The 20,310-nt window shown below is 32.9% G+C and overlaps 1 protein-coding gene across 6 annotated transcripts in view; it reads right to left on the minus strand.

Annotated features, from left to right (window-relative positions):
• PCDH9 (protocadherin 9) overlaps positions 1-20,310 on the minus strand; it is a 1,180,404-nt gene that overhangs the window by 1,150,271 nt on the left and 9,823 nt on the right. Inside the window, exon 3 of one of the 6 annotated variants that reach the window (XM_042255154.2) lies at positions 424-6,234. The exons of the other annotated variants lie outside the window; for them this stretch is intronic. Coding sequence (XP_042111088.1) covers positions 6,073-6,234 — 162 coding nt within the window. The 3' untranslated portion in view covers positions 424-6,072. Of the gene's footprint in view, positions 1-423; positions 6,235-20,310 lie in introns of those variants that run through there. 6 annotated transcript variants of the gene reach the window in all.

Genomic DNA, 20,310 nt, shown 5'->3' on the forward strand with positions numbered 1-20,310 from the left:
TTCATAGGTATGAGCAACTCATCACTTAGGTAAACGGCCTCATGATTAAACAAGAGCTCTTCACTACACTGCATATATTTTAACTTATCATTTATCAGTAAGATTAAGTTGCATGCATGCTCACTCGCTTCAGTCGTGTTGTTTCTGTGTGTGAGTCTATGAACTGTAACCTGCCAGGCTCCTCAGTCCATGGGATTCTCCAAGCAAGAATACTGGAGTGGGTTGCCATGCCCTCCTCCAGGGGATCTTCCCCACCCAGGGATCGAACCTGCGGAGTCTCCTGTGTCTTCTGCATCACAGTCGGATTCTTTATCACTGAGCCACCAGGGAAGCCCCAAGATTAAGTTGAGGGACTCTTTATCAGAAAATCAGAGAAAAATTTCAAAAAATTTTCACAAACAAATTCAACACAAAATGTCAATGTTGTAGAAAACAATTTCTAAACTTTATTGTGAATTTTAAGGTACATTTAGTAAAGAATGTTTTCCTTAATATAATTAAGTAAAATAACTGGGAAAGAAATGCACATACTACTTTTTTAAAGCAAGGATAAGTACAGACTTTTGAGGCTACAATATACACAATTATATGAGTGCAATAAACTTCCAAATACATCAGGTATATATCCGTTTAAATAAATAGCAGAATACTTGATTTGACATATGTGAGTCATATTGATTACACCAAAAAACTTTTACAAGATATAGTGAAAAATGGAATGTTATACATTTTGATATACAACTTTTTAAATACTTTATATATGCATTACTTAATTCAAATTGTAGTGTACAAAAGTCCATTTTAATAAGGACAAGTTTTGTGTTAACACTGTTCAGCAAATATAGACATTAAGATGCATCCCTATACATATCACTAAATTCCCATTCAACATAAATCGCTAGCATGGGAAGAAAAACAATCTACCAATTATTAACAGTAATCATTTTATTAATAAATTATCAAAATAACCCTCTGAAACATTATTTTGGTTATTTAAAATCTAAACTATATCAGCTAATTCTTGAGCCAAATTTTTTTTTGTGTATATAAAAACTTAATTTGAAATCAAAATAGAGAGATATTGCTACATCGAATTTCTTTACCTATTCTTCACTCTAATTATTTGAAACAATACCTTGAACTATCAGTTTTTCATTGGGAAATTTTTTCCTATAATTTTTTAATAACAATGTTTTGTGTAGTGCCTTACAATGAATCTTAAGAGTTTATTTCACGAATTAATAATAGAATATACTGCATTGTGAATACTACCTACAGAATAATGATATTAGAGCAACGGGTGATGTCAAGTGTTTACACTTATAATTATTCATATATTGTAGCACAATAAGGGACATTATTTTAAGCCACATTTTGCCATATTTAGCCTACAGTTACATAAGAATATTTGTTTGGATTATGTAAAAATGTGGCTATTTTGCAGAAGTAAAACTGAATATAAATACTAGGGTAGTTGCTATTTTTTAGTTGAAAACAAATGTTTTATTTTCTGTAAGGTTCCTTTAATAATAAAAGACGGAACAGAAAGAAAATTAAGCATTCCACTTATCTTAGAGTAGTGAAGTGGGGAGAGGGACAAGGCAATGATCATTCTCTAAAAATTACATGGGCAATAATAATTGAAAGATGCATTTGCATTTAAATAATGAACAATGTGCTTATTTGACTATGTCTACAGAAGCTGCCTAGTAATATTAGAATACAAGCATAGAATGATTAGGAGCATATTATCATTTTCTTTTTACATTTTGACTATAAAAGCTATATAAAGAAACCTGTCAGCTGTGAACTGATATTGAATTTTTATATTATTAGAATATTAGCATATGTAAAAACAAGCAAAACACGTTAAATCTCCTAAACCTCCCCAGTACCAATTGCCCACCATTTTAATGGAGCAGCACCACATGTCAAGCACCCAGTCAATCTCTGTAACTCACCAAGTTGCCTTTTATTGGTCAGAATGAAAAGCATAGACATTTTCTGTCAAAAGTCAGTTGATAATAGGGAGGCTATATAGAGGACACACATACATGCAGACTTAATTCACTTTTAGTGAAGCCATAATCCTATAAGGCATGAATTTTGCCTTACTAACTATGGCACCTTATTTTTCTGTCAGAGAGAAATATCCTCAGCGTTATTAATTCATTTATTTTAGGAAGAAATGTGATCACTTTTGGGTAGGGGTATTACTTCTGTCCATATTTACATTAGGGTGTGTGTGTTTGTGTGTGTTCAAGTGTTCAGGGTAGTAAAAGATTAAATATAATTCAAGCAACATGTGATTGCCAAAGAGTAATCTTATTTCTTGCCCTATAAAATGAACTGGGTTTAATTAAGCAAATTGCTATGTCTTCTCAGCACTCTGTGCCTCAAAACCTTGACAGGAGCAAAGTATTGTTTTAACTATAAAGTATGTGGACGTACACTCTCAGTGAAGACAGTTCCAGGCTCTTGACTACTCTCTCAGAATCTAAGAAACTAAATAACAGAACTTCAAATATTCCTTCTTAACTTTTTGAAGTTAAGTGAATATAAACAAGGTTTAAACTGGGTAACAAATTTATTGAAAGCTTGAAGACAATCATCTCATTTTATCTACATCTAGAACCCCATCATTATGGTTAATATACTTTTTGTTCTTGTTGTTTAGTCACTGAGCCCTGTCAGACTCTTTTGCAACCCCATGGACTGTAGCCCACCAGGCTCCTCTGTCCATGGGATTTCCCAGGCAAGAATACTGGAGTGGGTTGCCATTTCCTACTCCAGGCAATTCTCGACTCAGGATTTGAACCTGCCTCTCTTGCATTTCCTGTAGTAACAGGTAACCACTGAGCCACCAAGGAAGTCCAAATATACTTTATAATTCTATTTTAAAACCATTCTGTATATCAGACCCATCTACAGTCACCTCAAATACAGTATGATTAACAAATATGTGATTTCTCTTTTTCAAATGATCATCTTAAATTTGGTATATTGCTGATCCTTTTGGTTTTAATATTATTATTTTAAGAGAGAATACTTCCTTAAAAGTTTTAAAAAATACTGTGAGTTACTAGAATTCATTGCCTAAATGAGTGAATTTGTAAAAGTAATATCGAGTAAATCATCTCCATATTGCTGTGGTTCACATTTGCCAATCCATGCACAATATTCAAATACATTTTGTCATTAAAAAATAGGATGCAGGGAGAGGGTGGGATGATTTGGGAGAATGGCATTGAAACATGTATACTATCATGTAGAAACGAAACGCCAGTCTATGTTCGATACAGGATACAGGATGCTTGGGGCTGGTGCACGGGGACGATCCAGAGAGATGATATGGGGTGAGAGGTGGGAGGGGGATTCAGGATTGGGAGCTCGTACACACCCGTGGCGGATTCACGTCAAAGTATGGCAAAACCAATACAATATTGTAAAGTATAATAAAGTAAAAATAAAATTAAAAAAAATAGAATGCACACAATTAAGGTAAATAAATCCTCTTTTTCTGAATAGATATCTCAAAAATATCACATTGTAAAAAATCTAAAATAAATAGCCAGATCAGAAATCTATGTAAAAATGTATTCAAGAGCTTGACAAATTAGTCTCAAAACTAATTTTATTAAAGTTCAACTATGGAAGAAAATCAATTTGCAATAAAACCAGTTAAAAGTTCTCAGATAACTTGAATAAATAAATACATGGTCAGTAGCAGAAAATATTTAAATAATTCTACTGCTCTGATAGATAAGCTTTGTAGCAAGAAAATAACAGCTGGAGTTAGGGGAGCCTTCAATTCAATAAACATTGTTATTAAAACTTTTGGTAAAGTATGAACAAAATCTTTTCACTTCAGAGGCATTTTCTACAGCAATATGTATATAAGAGTACATGAGATTTCTTGTGTATATTCACGTATCTAATTTTCTTATTGAGGTGACAGGCTAAGTATACCTTTTCTGTGATATTTTTAAGACTTAAAAGTTGTAATTAAATGGATAACATCATACACTACATACAATACACTCAGTTGAATCAATCCCTAATATTTGTGAAAAATGAGTTACACATTTGATGAAAAATTGTACCAGCTTGAGTAACATAATTGTTCTCCACTTCCCTTTTCATCTACTTTCTTGAAATCCTGAATGCAAAAAGGCTAGAGATTGGTTTCCATTTGCCTTTTCTATCACATCACCGCAGAAAAACCATTACAGAATTTTCATTCCACTAGTGTAATATTGTCCAGTTCCATTAATCCTCTTATGTCATTCCTCAACAGCCTGAAAATGATGTATATTAATTCATAATTGTGGGAGCAGAAAACAAAGCACATGCTGGAAAGCTTCTGCTCTGCTCAAGGCAGAACTTTCCAATGTTAAGACTATTAAATTTGGCTCTTATAATGTCCACTTGGATAGAGTCTGCCTGTCACAGTATAACCAATAGGCATAATGTCACTGCAAATTTTATCAGCAACACCCAGAATGTCAATGCAAAATTAATTTAGTTTTTCACAAAGCCTTGTTGTTCTAGTCTCTAGATAAACGAGAACTCTAGCTATATTTTCAGTCACCTGGAAAGCTAAATCAACACATCATGTTGGGCCACTAACATCTGCATGCCAGGTTGTTAGATTCCAAATCCCAGCTAGTAACTCCATCACAGGACTATAACCTACTGTGAAATGAAAACAGTTTGGCAATCTTCTACCTGAATCTGATAAAAAGTGATTACTACAAGTTTGTTTTATGTTTGGTCTCATGAAATATGTGTTCCATCAAAAAAGTTACTTCCCTATAAAGGACAGTTGAAACAAATATATAGACAAAAATTATTCCTGTCATCCCCATTGCTTTCTATCCTTGTGTATTTATGGAGTTCATAGTAAACTTACCTGTATGTCTTTGAGTTCATATCTAAGAATTATGCTTTTGCAATCTCTTAATAATTTAAACTAAGGACATTCTGCCAATCTAGTTCATTAACGAATCCACAAATGAATTTGGCTTTCGGGTATCAGTGGTAGATCTAAAACCTTACCAAATTCTTGTCTAATCAAATACACAAAATCTACATTTGGTCAACATGTTCAATACTGCTCTTTAATTAGAATAATTAAAATTTTTCTTCCTAGTGAAGATTATTAGTAAGGGTCAGCTAGAAAAAGCTGCCACCCCAAAATCAAAGTAAGTGCAATCAAAATGTGAGCAATTTGAGCTTCAAAAATACAGATTGTTGGACTCTTAAGTCAATCTGTTTGTCTCATATCAACAGACTTTTATTTTTTTGTGTAAGAACAGATCCTTGTTATTCTTTTGGAATGTGACATAAATTTTATTCTAAATAAGAGTAGCATCCAGGAGTAATGCAACGATCCCTATGCCATTATATACAGTGAACAAAAAGTTAGCATGTTATTCCAAGAAACAATTTCCTTTGCCAAATGAAATAGGGAAAACTGTGCAAGGAGAACTCTCAGCTATTTCATGTTCACCTCCAAATGAACCTCAAATTAAAATCGTTGTTTTCTTACCTAGGAATTTTACCAGAATGCATCCATTATAATACATGCATGTGTGCGTGTGTACATGTGTGCTGGCTCAGTCCTGTCTGACTCTGAGACTCCAAGGACTGTAGCCCACCAGGCTCCTCTGTCCATGGGATTCTCCAGGCAAGAAAACTGGAGTGGGTTGCCATTTCCTACTCCAGATGATCTTCTTGAACCAGGGATGGAAACTGCCTCTCTTACATCTCCTGCATTGGCAAGCAGATTATTTACCACTGGCACCACTTGGGAAGCCATACATTATAATAATCCACGATAAACAAAATTTTTTACTATAAAGCTGAAATGGTTCTCTCCAGTTCTTAGATTTAAGGGGGATCCTTAAAGTCCAATATGTAGTTGACAAGTGTGTTTACCACCTCCTATTAGAGTTCTAGGCAATGACACATTAAGAAGCCAGTAATGAAATATGGCAGATTTACGGAACTCTATGAAATTACTGGATACTTTCTGTGGCTGTAGGTGATAAAACTGGAACAAATTTAGGACTAAAATTTTATAACCAATAATAAATGCTTATTATACATGTTTCCAAACAGACATGAAGATAAGTCTCCCAGTGCATTATGGATAGGTTGGGGGAAGGCGAACGTTGATCTTAGTGGGCAAGTTTGTGCAGAGGCAGATGGAAGATAGTTGGTGCTTCTGACCTGTTGAAGAGCAGGGGCTGGAATGAATTTTTTTTTTTAAGAAAAGCAGCATTCTAGTCTAATGCAGAAGAGAGATCTTTTAGTTATCATTACTGTTTATACCATCTCCTCTACATCCCTCCTTATCTAGTATGAAGAGTAGTTAAAAAAGAATAATCACAAAATTCTTATTCTATTTTGAGATTAGCAGAATGTTTGAAATTCAGTGCCAAAATATACTGTTGGTGAAAAGTTTCCAGAATTCTACTGCCTAAAACACAGAAATGCTATTACTTTTCTTACTATGCAATGCCCATGAATGCTCACTATAAACTGTGAAGAAATACACATGCCTCCCATGATACATGGCTGTATCATCAAGTCATATGCTCAGTGCTGACATCAGTGCACTAAAGGAATTAAAAACAGAAATGCTAAATTAGACTTGAGCTTTTATTTTTAATACTTACACAAATAATTTATTTTTGGGCTCAAGTAACTCTTGACGACATGCCACTATTTTATTTTTGAAAACAGAAATTCAATCATAAAGGCAGTATTGCTTAGCAATGACAAGCAAAGCCTTTGGTGTAAAACTGCTAGGGTTCAAGTCCTAGACTACTCTCATTTACAACTATGACCTTAAGCAAATCATTTAACTTCTCTTCAGGTTGAAAAGTGGGACATTAATAATAGTACCTGTCCTACAAGGTCATTTTTCCTATTTAAGAAAATACATGTAAAGGGCTGAGAAGACTGCCAGGAACACAGTAGGTACTCAAGTATATGTTGGCTGATTGTCATTATCTGGTGTTGGAAATCTACTTTCAAAGAAGTGAAACTGAAATTTCTAGAAATAAAGAGATAGGGGTGCCAAAGGGAATATTCAGAACTTCTCTTTACAGATCCCCAAATATCTTCCATTTCTCCCATGACATTGTTTGCTATTTAGCTGAAATTATGGTGGCCAGTGACTTTTATACACGTTTAAAGAGTTGACTCATTGGAAAAGACTCTGATGCTGGGAAGGATTGAGGGCAGGAGGAAGAGGGGATGACCGAGGATGAGATGGCTGGATGGCATCACCAACTCGATGGACGTGAGTTTGAGTGAACTCCGGGAGTTTGTGATGGACAGGGAGGCCTGGTGCTGTGATTCATGGGGTTGCAGAGAGTCGGAGACGACTGAGCGACTGAACTGAACTGAACTGAAAGTATGTTTACATTTTTAGTGATAATGATTAATTCTGTTAAAGTACTCAATAGCTCTTCATTAAGAGTAATGAATTTATTCTTTTTAATGTTAGCTTTTCTTCTATATAGGCTATTCTAACTCTAGTATGATTATCTAAATGTTGCTTTTGTCCAGATTCCTAGTGGATTTATTTCTCTTCCAGGCAAAACATTGGAAGGCACAGTCTACACAAACAAGCATCCAATTCCAAATCTGATGCCAATGGGCATCATCTCTTTGTCCTTTACAATAGAGAACTGATTTGATTAATCATATAGCTGTGATTCACTGTATTGTCCCCAGAATGCCTGGCTCTAACAAAGCCCTGAAAACACAGGATTGTAAGCCTTGGCCTGTCCAGCTTCTCACCTTGCCAGAGATTACTTACATCCCATTCCATCAATTACTGCTCAAAATAGCTAAAATGCCTCTCATGCAAAAATCACAGGGTATTCATTTGATACTAATCTATTTTTTATATAACACTTTTAAATTCTTTATAATTCACTGTCACCTGTATTAGTGACATTAAATAGGCTTGAGATTTTTTTTTTTTAAACCTCCATTTGACCTTACATCCAGGGAAAACATATTCAGAAAACAGATCATAAGCATCCAGCCATATGGTTAAGGAAGGCATCTTTGTTGCTGTATATTCAGAATATGAGCACTGGATGAAGTTGCATAAGATGAAAAACCAAAAAAAAAAAAAAAAAATCTTGTGGCCAACATGTGGCATCTCTGTAATTTATACCTCCTCCATCTATACGAACTTTCCAAGCTTGCAAAGTAACTTCTAAACCTATCCACCTACAGCATAATATTTTTGTAATACTCCACTGAAAATACGGATAAATTGAGTTTTCCTAAAGTTTTTAATAAGATGAAAGACCACAATGCAGTAAATAATGATAAATCCAAGTATATTTTGAAGTTCAGAAATCACTGCAATACTACAGGAGCAAGTACTGTCCAGGTTTCAGAATCATCCTTGTAGGGAAGTTTCTGGAGTGTTTTGGAGAAAATGCGGTAAGTAGGCTGTGCTATGGCAAGACATAGTTTTAGTTTATATTCCTCTAAACAAACATTACTTGTTTGACATTCAGGTAGTATGTATGAGGGCTGCAGCTAATTTGTGATGTTTCCTTCACATAAACAGTTATGATTATTTGTTTTTTCCACTTAACTCTATTTTATCTTTGAATGAACAGGCTGCCAATAAAATCAATGAGCATTATTAGGTTTAATTAGCTTTCTAAAACTTATCCTGATAATAAATAATACCATCAATCAAAATTACCAGAGTCTGACTTTAAAAAAATCTATATTTACATATTATCCCCAAACTATGTGTAATTCTCCAATTTATCTTAATGTCTACTACAGAAAAAATCAAACACAAAGTAATATTACTGATAAAAATATGGTAGCTACATACTATTTTAAATTGACAGTTTTCTAATCAAATTATAAACACCAATAATCTTGAGGTTTTATAGTTCTTCTCTTTTGTGATTTCTGATTTAGGAGGAAAAAGTTAATTTTCTAGTTCAGAAGGGGAAAATTAATCAGGCAGAGACCTCAAAGAAGATAATGGCAACACTCTGTTATCAACACTAATGCAAGAGAGTGATAACATAGATCATGCAAACAATGAGAATATTGCAAATCGTTCATTGTCAGGAAAGACTGAACTATATGATTTACTTTGTAATTGTCTTTCTTGAGCCAGTGTTAACACTGATTTGCACTGTTTGAACATATATCAACTGATGATGGAAAGAAGTAGGCCAGGCAGATGTTGGATGGTAAGAGAAAACCTGCTAAAGAGTGATGTTTCTCTAAGGAATTAATAAAAGCTGCAGTACAATTTTTAATAATAGAAATAAAAAAGGTTGAATTCAATGATCTACTTCAGATGGGAAAACTGAATTCTCAAGATGCTAATGAAATTTTAGCAAAGTATAAGTGGTTTTGAATAGATATTATCACTGCCAAAAACTAGAAAATAATGTGCATCAAAGTTATGAAAATTAATCTCTAGTGCTTTTTCTTCCCTGGTAAAGTAATGTATAGTTACTTATAAAAATCATAATAGGCAAGGAATTAAACTACATAACAATACTAAGGTAAATGTTACTGTTATCAGGAATAATGCTGAGATGGCCACATTTCTGGTTTTATGTAGAAGTTGGTTAACACAGTTGTCCTCATGTGATTTCCACACCAAACTATTAAAATATATCTGTTACTAAGCTTAAACTATCCTGTTACTTGGGACTAAACTAGCCTTCCAAATTGTCCATATTTTCACATTATTAAAATGTGAACTACATTTACTTTCATGACTGAGTATATCAATACATTTATAATTTCCAAAAAAGTTTATATTTTAATCAATATATTTAATTAACAAGGACTATTACACACCTTATTCCTGAGGTCTACATACTTCACCAGGTTTCAGTTTTGGAGTTTGTGTATATTACAGTAATTACTTGAAGATAGTTGCCTAAATATCCAGACAGTTGGAAAGAACATTTTGGAATTAGGCACCAGCTTGATGGTACCACTGAAGCCTATCTACAATTAAAATAGTATATTTTCTGGCAGCAAGAGTTTATTTTAAAAATACATTTGCACAAAAATGTGCAAAAAAGTGTAAAAACAAAGATTTTTTGCTCAAATATTACATTGAAACTTTGAAATGACCTGCTCATATAAACATGCACCCATATATAAATTAGTAAAATAAGTGTCTTGCTGAAATGTAAAGCCCAATTATGACATTTTCTTCTATGATTAAAGAAAACCAAATTTTCAGGATATGAACGTTTCTTAATTTAAGAAAACAGTTTATAATAAAGGTTTCATTTTCAAATTTACATCATTGCATCCATTCTTTGAAATATTGTGATAAATCTTCATAAGGAAATGGACTTGCCCAAATCAGAACCATTTGGAGGTAAAAGCCAATTAAACCAAACATTTATTCTAGCTAGAGTTTTAACATCTATGTTCCATGTCTATGTAGGGTTATGTTTTTTTGAAGGGGAATATTCTTTTGCACAACTCAAAATATCCCTTTCAAAATGGATCTCTATGAAACTCTACTTTTAGAGAAGACGGTCCTTTTTAACTTATTATTCAACATTAACAATGTGCGCCATGTTTTAAAGTGATTTTTTATTATAGCAAATACGCTAATCTCTTATAGTTACAAAATGAAGTTTTACTTGCAACCATATTTTATTAACACCTTTGCCTGCAGAATAAGTTTGATTTTAAGAATGAAAAGTATATTTCCCTCTAAATTAACCAAAGGATAAATTTAAACTTGGCATTTTTATAATTAGAGCAATAGATCTTAGAATTTTATTATCCTACTGAAAGATCAAGTCTCCAGCACTGGTTAAAAAAAGAAGACTTTAAAAAATATATTTCAAGGAAATGATGACATCAATTTAAAACTGAGAGAGAAAACTCATATTTTTTAAAATAAGGGAATTCCAAGGAAAAAATGTACTGTGTTTAAAAACACTGGAATCTTTTAAAACAAAGACAATGTCTTATTCATTTCAAAAAATAATCCCATTGTCTCACACTGCTCCTAGATCACAGCAGTCATTCAACAGATGTCTGTTAAACAACAGAATAAATGAAAAATAAGAGATTAATTTGTATATGTATCAGTGGATCACATCACAGTTCTTTGGCAGTGGAAAAGTTTCATAGGTTTATAAGGCAGAATTAGAAAAGAATACACATTTTAAAACTATAATATATAATTTGAAATAAGTTTTAGTATCCATTAAGGAAGATATAATATAGTTCAGTCATCTAGTGATAAGGCTGGATATCTTCTAGTTGTCAAGCTTATGTCTAAATAAGATAAATGCTCAGCAGGCAGAGCATATTGCTGAATGAAAAGAATCAAGTGGGCCCTGATCACATAAGGGAAGAAATGAGTGGTGGGAGAAATAAAATTCTCCTCCTAGAATAAAGTATTTAGTTATTATCTGGACTGGAATGTATGTAAAATTCTTGGATACACAATCACCTCTCCATTCAAAGAGTTAACAAAGTAGATCACTGATACAGAAAACATAAAATGGTAGCCATCTTAATTTACATTTATACATATAAATATACCATGTGTATGTATTTGATGCCATAAGAACACCAACGATTTTAAATAAAACTATGAACCTAAATACTTAAAGCCTGATTCCATTTAAAATAGTGCCATTTAAAATACGTCTAACACCCTCATTTTGCCTGATTATCTCCTGTATCCCCCTGCGGTGGGATTAAGTAGAATTTGTATGCCATGCTATAATTCTTACAGCTCCATGAGGTAACATCCACTCTATGTCCTCACTCTGCTCCATATCCTAATACCATCTGAGGGACATCACATCTACAAGAGGTAGTGGTTTAAAAGAAATTATGCCACTTTGCCATACATTCTCTGTTAGATCAAATTTTTCCAAGCACAAAGAGTGAGTTTTCTTATCATCACTCGTTTTAAAGTCCTTTCTACCTACTGACCTACTGTCTATATAAGAAATTAGAACTAAATCAAAAGACAGATCCAAAAACAATGGAACAGTACTGAGAGGGTAGTAAACATCAACAGGAACTGAAAAATTTAGTTTTTACAATGAGCCCACTGAAATTTGATTATATCTACTTTATATTTAGTTGATAAATTTAAAAAATTAGCAACAAATCCATACTACATTATACTTCAAATCCAAATCATTAATTTTATCTTGATTATTTCACCTACTCCAATATAAAGCAGTGATTTTGGCCCCAAGATATTAAGAAAAGTTATTTTTCAGGTAATACTATCACTTGTGTTATATTTTCATTTGTTGGGACTCATGTTATTATGTCACCCACATACTCAAACACTATAAACATTCATACTAAGACATTAACATCTTACTTATAAATGAACATATATTAATTTAGAATCAGAGAAATAATAAAAAGAAAAAAACTTGATTATTATGCTTCTGGCATAAATCTGATGAATCTCAGAAATATGATCCATATACTCCAAGGCATTTTAAAGAGTATGATTATATCATGGATGCCATTACTTCAACAGAGATGCTTTCTAGTCTATGGAATAATTGGAAGCAAAACCCAGCAGGTTTCAAATGGCTACAGCTGTGTTAAGTACTGACTAATAGGAATGATGTATAAGGTGAAAATCCCCAGACAAGAGGAGTTTCTATGGGCAATCCATGGGGACGTAAATTAATAATGAATACTGAAAGAAGCAAGATAGTTTTGAAACACAAAATGCAAATGAAAATGGTGAAATACTCAAAATGAAAGATGAAGCAGTTATACAAATGTGAAACAATAAGAATTAAAATCAAAAGAAAATATATAACATCCTATCTGCTATTCTCTGATGCTATTACAGAAGTCAACTTTTCAGAAATCCTAGATAATTCAAAAAGTGTTTTAATCTTAAAGCAGATTAACAGAGATAATTTGTTTATTAAAAAGATATAAAATTCAATTATACATATAATATTTTGCATTATAGGTATATATATTCACTTTGCTATATATCAGAAACTAACACAACATTGTAAATAAATCAATTACATTTCAATATAATAAAATTTTTAAAAGGTATACAACACATTCAAAAAAACTACCAAAAATAAAATGCAGAGAACATTCAGGAAGTGAAATTAGGCCCCTCTATTAGCGGTAAGTTGGCATCCTTGAGCAAAATAGGAAGAAAAACAGGTAGGTTTTTGGAGTGTCTGCCTACCTACAATGGGCCAGAAATTTACATGTACCCATATGTGCACTCATTTAATCTCACCACAACCTTAGGGATTAGGCCTGACTACATCCATTTTAGAGTAGAAAAGCAAAGGATAGTACATTCAAATTATGTGTTCAACATGACACATTTTTGAAATAGGAGTTTTTAAAGTCGTTTTTTTTTTTTTTACTTCAAATATTAAACTACTTTTTGTAATAATCTCAATTTTTTCATGGGGAAAAGAAATTAAATAGGCCAAATAATCTCAAAGGTCCATTTTGAGTCTTGAGAAACTGTGAGTTCTATTAGACACTAAATTTATCCTTCTAAAATTAATCTAGTAGCTAGACACCACTTATTCACTATTCAATTATTATTTTGCTGCTTTTTATAGAATTCATATGTGATTCTAGGGTGCTGTCTAGATGGCTCGAAAGTCTATTGAGGGAACTTTGATGATGACTTTTTTCCTCCCAAATATACTGTCTCTATTAAGCAGATATCAAAGTGAAGCCATTGATCATTATTTAGAAGTAATCACTCAATTATCTAAGTATTCAAAGGTTTAAATAAAAATTCTGGATGAGGAGTCTTGGAAGAAAAGGAATCTTATCCTATTTATGTTTACTCTTTCCTTTCTTATAGTCTTTCATGAAAAAAGATGTTATGATGGGTAAGCACAGTGGTATGGAAGAAATGAGGGTAAAAATGGAAACCACAGATATCTCTAATTAAGTGATATGAGTATATTTATGTATATTAGAATGAGCAAGTTTTGTTTTAACTCTCTGCTTCTCTCTCTCTGATATATATTCAGAAATTATTAGTGAGTCAAGGCACTGATAAATGATATAAAGATGTTAATAATATTTCACTGTTTAAAAAATCAAAATGTCAAAATTTAGAGTCTAAGAATGCTTACACCTGCTCATCTACAGGATGATAGGTTAGTTAGTCTTCACTGGACCTCCAGAAATATGAATGGAGGCATGCTAGTTTAGATCAAAATTTCTTAGATTAGGGAAGATGAGGCTCCTTTAGCCATCAACCTCCCACAGAAACCTTCCCAAACCCTTAAACCTAACTAGAGATTTTGTCATCAAGTCCTAGGTGTTGCAGAGGGAAACAGGGGCAGCAGTTGATACCAGACAATCAGAACTCTCCTCATATATACTTTACTCATTTGGGCCTCCATCATATGCTTACCACACTTTAAAGTCTAGAATTAGTTTACTGGGAAGTAATGCAGGAAGAACAATTTTGGGTGCAACGAATTGCCCTGTAACACAGGTTTTTTTAAATAAATGAGTTGCAGTTCTTTCCACCAAAAATAATGTCACTAATGAAGAAAATGTTTCAAACTTACATATGGCCTGAAAAGAGTGTTTAACAGGTAAAAGTAGATATATATGAGGAAGAAATACCAGTGTGGAGGTAAGGTACTGGATTGGAAACAACAACTTTAGTTATGAGACCTGGAAAAAAAAAAAAAAAAAAACCATACATTTTCTGTCTCTAGATTTTTACATAAGTTGAATAAGAACAAATTAATGGTTGCTGAGGGGAACCATGGGGGTGAGGGAAAATGAAGGAGCTTGGGATGAACATGTACACACTGCTATGTTTAAAATGATAACTAACAAGGACCTACAGTATAGCATATGGAACTCTGCTCAATGTTATGTGGCAGTCTGGATGGGAAGGGATTTGGCGGGGGAGAATGCATACATGTATATGTATGGCTGAATTCCTTTGCTGTTCACCTGAAACTATCACAACATTGTTTGTTATTAAAAGCTTAGAATATGAAAAAAGAATGGTAAAGTCTTCTTTCTGTAGTTGTCATAGAGATTATCAGTGGAAATACTATGCATATATAAGGCATGATTCCAGCTGAATACTCTCATTAGGTCAATATTTATTGAAAGACTATGAAGTTCACTTCTTTAGGTACTGTTGTACCTAAAGGTACAGGTTTAGTCATGAAAATACAAAGGTAAATATGACATTGTCTCTACTTTGAGGAACTTTCTTATTTTTTCCTTAAGTAAGAAGTTTTAAGTTATGATATACCAGTATTTGATTAACTGAGTTGCCATTTGAGATGGAAAGATCATGAGGAACCAGGGTTGTGTTCTGAACGATCCTAAATATACACCTGGGATTGACACTGCATGGCTGGAGAGGCTGCTCAGCCCCACCAATAACAGATGGTCCTGCAGGAATAGTTTAAACCCTGAAGGGTGTTGTTCCTAGTATCATCCAGAAGTCAATAACCCTTAGCTAAAGCAGAGTTTAATTGTCTAAAACAGAGACTTTAAGTGTCAAAATGATTCTGCTTAATTATTACCATGTTTAAAAATCAATCAGTGAATTCAGCATATTTTGCCATCACTGCTTGGCAGATTTTGCTGTTAAGACCATGAATGAAAATTAGTTCATGTCAAACTAAAATATCCTAAATATTGTATCTGTTTTTACCATGATTTAATGCAATTTTGATACTCATTTCAATTTGCAGCAAGAAAATTATTTTCATAAAAATTCTAACATCTATTATGTTGGGAATTTGAATGTACTGAAACATTAATAAACTATACAGTTAAATTTAATATTATTTCTTAACTTTGAAAATGGTATCAGTATGAGAAACCCAACTTTGAAAATTTCAAAGGAAAAATAGATTCACTATTTCTAGGAAGAAAGGACACACTGTGCATATTTTATTTGACCCTTTATGGATGTTCTAGAACAAAAATCCTGTTTGATTTTTTTTTTTCTTTTTGGAGGGAAGATACACAGAAGTTAGTATCATTTAAAAATCTATCAAGTAACTAAGAAAACAATGTATAAGAGTTAACATAAGTGAATAAAGTCCACCTAGAAAATGACAAGAAATGAAACAAAGAAAAGGTGCCAGTCTAGGTGTGTTCACAGCTGACAAACAAGGAAGACTACTGTAATTCTAGGTTTCCAATGTGAAACTCAGTTCAATGACATGAATATACGACACAGGCAGGTATCAACTCACAGCTCAGAACTCACTCCATCTTGTCTCCATTTGTCACTTGCACCCCCTACAAAAACTTCCCTGTGAATCTTAGGTAGCTGTGTATCTGAAAGTCCTCAACATGCAGCTGCTATCACATGGAGGCACAGATAGGCTGCAACCTCTGAATCCAAAAAAGCACTAGTAGTTTTTTCCTCAAGAAAAGATCTACTAGGGAAATACTGTCAGCAGAAGACACTGTCTTCCTACAAAAGATATGTCTTCACTTTATACATCTTGTGTTTCCATGCTTCTCCTTGAGGTTTGTTTAATGAGGAAAGAAACCTCATTTACTGAATGGCAGTTGCTATTGTCTTGCACAAAAACTGTTTTGTTTTCAAAATCAATCATCTGTGTTGATTCTCAGCAAGTCCACTGTACCTACTGTGATCTGCACATGGATTATATACTTTTTCTAGTAGATAAAAAAACAGGGTTTGTAAAATCATTAAAAAATAGGCATGGCTATTTCCACTGATTTTATATTTAATAGGACCAGTCAAAGACATTAAGCATTAAAGGACTGTGAGGCATTTTGCTGAACCCTGTCTTGAAGTAAATATATTTAAACCCATATAAGTCTGCAATGAATTGCTGTTCTACAAATACACACTATTTACAAATGGAGCAAAGATGTAATTCTAAAAATACAATTTGAGAAATGATTCAACAGCTATTCCTTTGAGGATCAAAGCACTCAGTAGAAAGCCCTCTTCATTATGGTAATGTTACAGCTTTGTAGATACCTGGGGTTTTAATCTGATTTATGTTTAGAGGAGAGTATATACATATAATTGAGTTTCTCCTAGGAAAGGTGAAGGCCAGACCATGGACAGCAGAGGTAACACAGGTAAGTATATGTGGACCTGCAACATCTACCTTGAATAACCAGAATCATCAAAGAGTAAATCTGTTCATTCTAAGGCATGTATTTTAGATTGTATTCTTTCAGACACATCTAGTGTTTCTGCATTTGGAAAAAATAGGCAAGACTAATTCCCTAGGCTACAAATCACTCTAATGTGGAAGGAAATGTGTTAGCTAGTTGTATTACAAAGCCTTTACTTCACATTTAATAGGCACCTGCAATACCAGCATTATACAAAGCTCTCTACTTTGCAAATCTTTAAAACCCCACTTAATTTTCAGCACTGATTTCCTGCAATCTAAGAGCTTATGAAGGGTTCACTGTGTTCATACAGACCTATGCAAAATGTGCCAGAACTTCCCTGTCTGTGATGGCATTCATTTGGAGGTGAATCCCAAATTTCTATCACTGGCATGCTTATTTCCGACTAAAATAAATATTCTTAGAATGAAAGCTGAAGATTAGGAGGACAAAAAAGAGGCAAAGTAACTAGCACTGGAAGAGATATATGCAAATATCAGCTCAATGACAATTCTTCATACCATTTACAATTGAAGCTTAAAGACCCAAATACTCTGCAAGCCATTAGTTTCTCAATATCCTGGAAGGGATTAGCGTATTTCTTAATCAACTGCTAAACAGACTGAAAAAGGCCAAAGCCTGGATATTAACAAAGCAGTGTAATACTAAAATGCAGAGATGGTCAGATAGAAAGACAAACTAAGGAAGAATATTAAAATAGAAGATATTATATAAACACAGTCAAACTGAACAAATTTCCATTCTTTCTTGCTGCCTGTATAATTACACATCTCTATATATTAATGAGTGGTAAGGCTATAATATACTCCTTGAAACACAGATAAATTAATTTCATATATTTTCTCAAGGAATTCAGGATAATTAGTGTAAAATGACTAGAAAGAATCAATCAAAGGTGTCTCACAGATCTTGCCTGTGTATGTATCTTTATTACTCCCAGCTACAGAGGTGGTCCCAAGTCCATTATTTTAAATGTGATATGTATTTTTGTCACTAAAATCAATCAAACTATTAAAGATTGGAGGAAAATATTTTCACATGCCATTTAAATAATGTATAAGTATGTAAAAACAAATTTTTAATGAATAACTTCAAGTTTTGAATGCTGTTAAGTATCAATATTATGTTTCAGAAAATTCCAATTCTGTCATTATTCTTTTCTATAAGCAACAAACTGCCTATAGGACAAATATGAGTGAGATAGATTATATATGGGCTGTTTCTCCAGTTTATTTCTGCAATCATTCTTTACTATTAAGGAATGGGTAGTTGTTGAACATACTTAGAAATTTCACATTTTAATGAATCTTGGCTTATGAAAAGAAAGAATATAAGTCAAGATGAAAATGTCAATCATGGTAATATATCTATCTTATTCTATGTTTCTGATGACTGACGGCCCAATAGGTTTGTATCAAACAAAGGCAAAAAGCATGAGTTCCTTTTCAAATGAAATGTTGGACAGATTTAATAGCTATCTGAAACAACTGATGAAATCAAACAGTGAAGTATATTTCCTTTCATATTGAGAGATCATATTTCTACATTTGGATTTGCTTTTGTGGTCTGATATAAATTTTAGGGGAACTAACCAGTTGAAAGGTCATACCACATTAGCATTATTACTTATTGAACATGACACCTGTGCCTCTAGATACTTAGAACTTTTGAAAAAGCATCTTGTTGACTTGCATTCTTAAATTCTCACAAATATTTCATCTGTGATTAGAGCCATATTTCAACAAACATGATATAATTTTAGGGCACTATTATGTAATAAATTCTGAGAAAGATTTTAAACATAAAATCAACTGTTAAGAAAGCAAAAACTAAGAACACACATAAAATAATTCCTATTTAGTTTCCATCTACATGAAATATGATATTAACTGATTTGTTAATATTATCAAGGGTTGAATCTATAGTTTTAATAGAGGATTTCCCTTCAAGAAAACACCAAACTAAATTCAGAGAAAGCTCACTACAAGGATTTTAAGTGAAAGTGGTAAACAATCCATGTTTTGCTTTTGTCTGTTTTAACTGCATGCAAACTAAGAGCTCAACTCTGACAAAATCAAATTGAGAAAGTACTAAAAATGAGCCAAGCAGTTAACATGACCTCGAATCCTGCAAACCCCTGGCCTAGTACTGCTAGATCGACACAAACATTGTAGCTTTTCCCATTTGGTGGTTTCTGCATTCCCACTCCCTAAAACCCCAAATTTAGACATCAAACAATCTAAATAATATATCAGAAATAACTATGAAAACAGGAATTTTAAGAAGATAATTTCAAGGTCTCACTTTCCTACCTCAGTACTGTCACATAAAATAATTAAAAAATAATTCATGTCTTTGCTATTTTTCATATTTTGGGTACAATCTACCCATATCTCATATATGTTAATATGAAAATAAAACTTTGAGTCAGAATAATTCAGAACTGGTCATGAGGAAATATGATTTTAGATTTGAGCTTTTTATTAAATTTAAATTCTATTTTACCATTTCATGTATTATATTTTAATTTGTGCTACTATGAGAAGATAAATTTTAGTTGGAAATATTTAACTATTAAGACTGTGCACATACCATAAGAATATAACATGTTAGTACAATATTTACAAGGTAATTTTAATGATGCTAAAGCCTGTTCTGCGACACCATGAAGATGACTCATCTGAAGCCAAGGGAACATCAATTTAGAGTTTCTATATACAGAATCCATTGCAACAAAATATAAAATGTAAGATAATAGAATATTCTAACTACTGAAATTATTTTCTCTATGTTAACAAATGTTCAATAATCAGTAGACATGTACATACTCAGTATGGTGGTAACTTTTTATTTTTATTCTCCTTAAGGTTATTAGCAACAAAAGCTAAAATATAGCCAGAATTTACACCCTAGGTGTATCAAACTTAAAAATATTAAATATTTGTCTTACAAAACCAAGAGGAAAGGTAGCCAGGCTGAATGGATGGCCCCTGCTCATTTCAAATTCTTGAATCAATATCCAAGAGGTATGGGTGTCTTTTACTTTGTAACTGACTTCATGATCATATCACTTAGCCAAAGCAAAGGAGCAGAAACAAAAATCAC

The sequence above is a fragment of the Ovis aries genome, chromosome 10, assembly GCF_016772045.2.
Source record: "Ovis aries strain OAR_USU_Benz2616 breed Rambouillet chromosome 10, ARS-UI_Ramb_v3.0, whole genome shotgun sequence".
Lineage (NCBI taxonomy): Eukaryota > Metazoa > Chordata > Mammalia > Artiodactyla > Bovidae > Ovis > Ovis aries.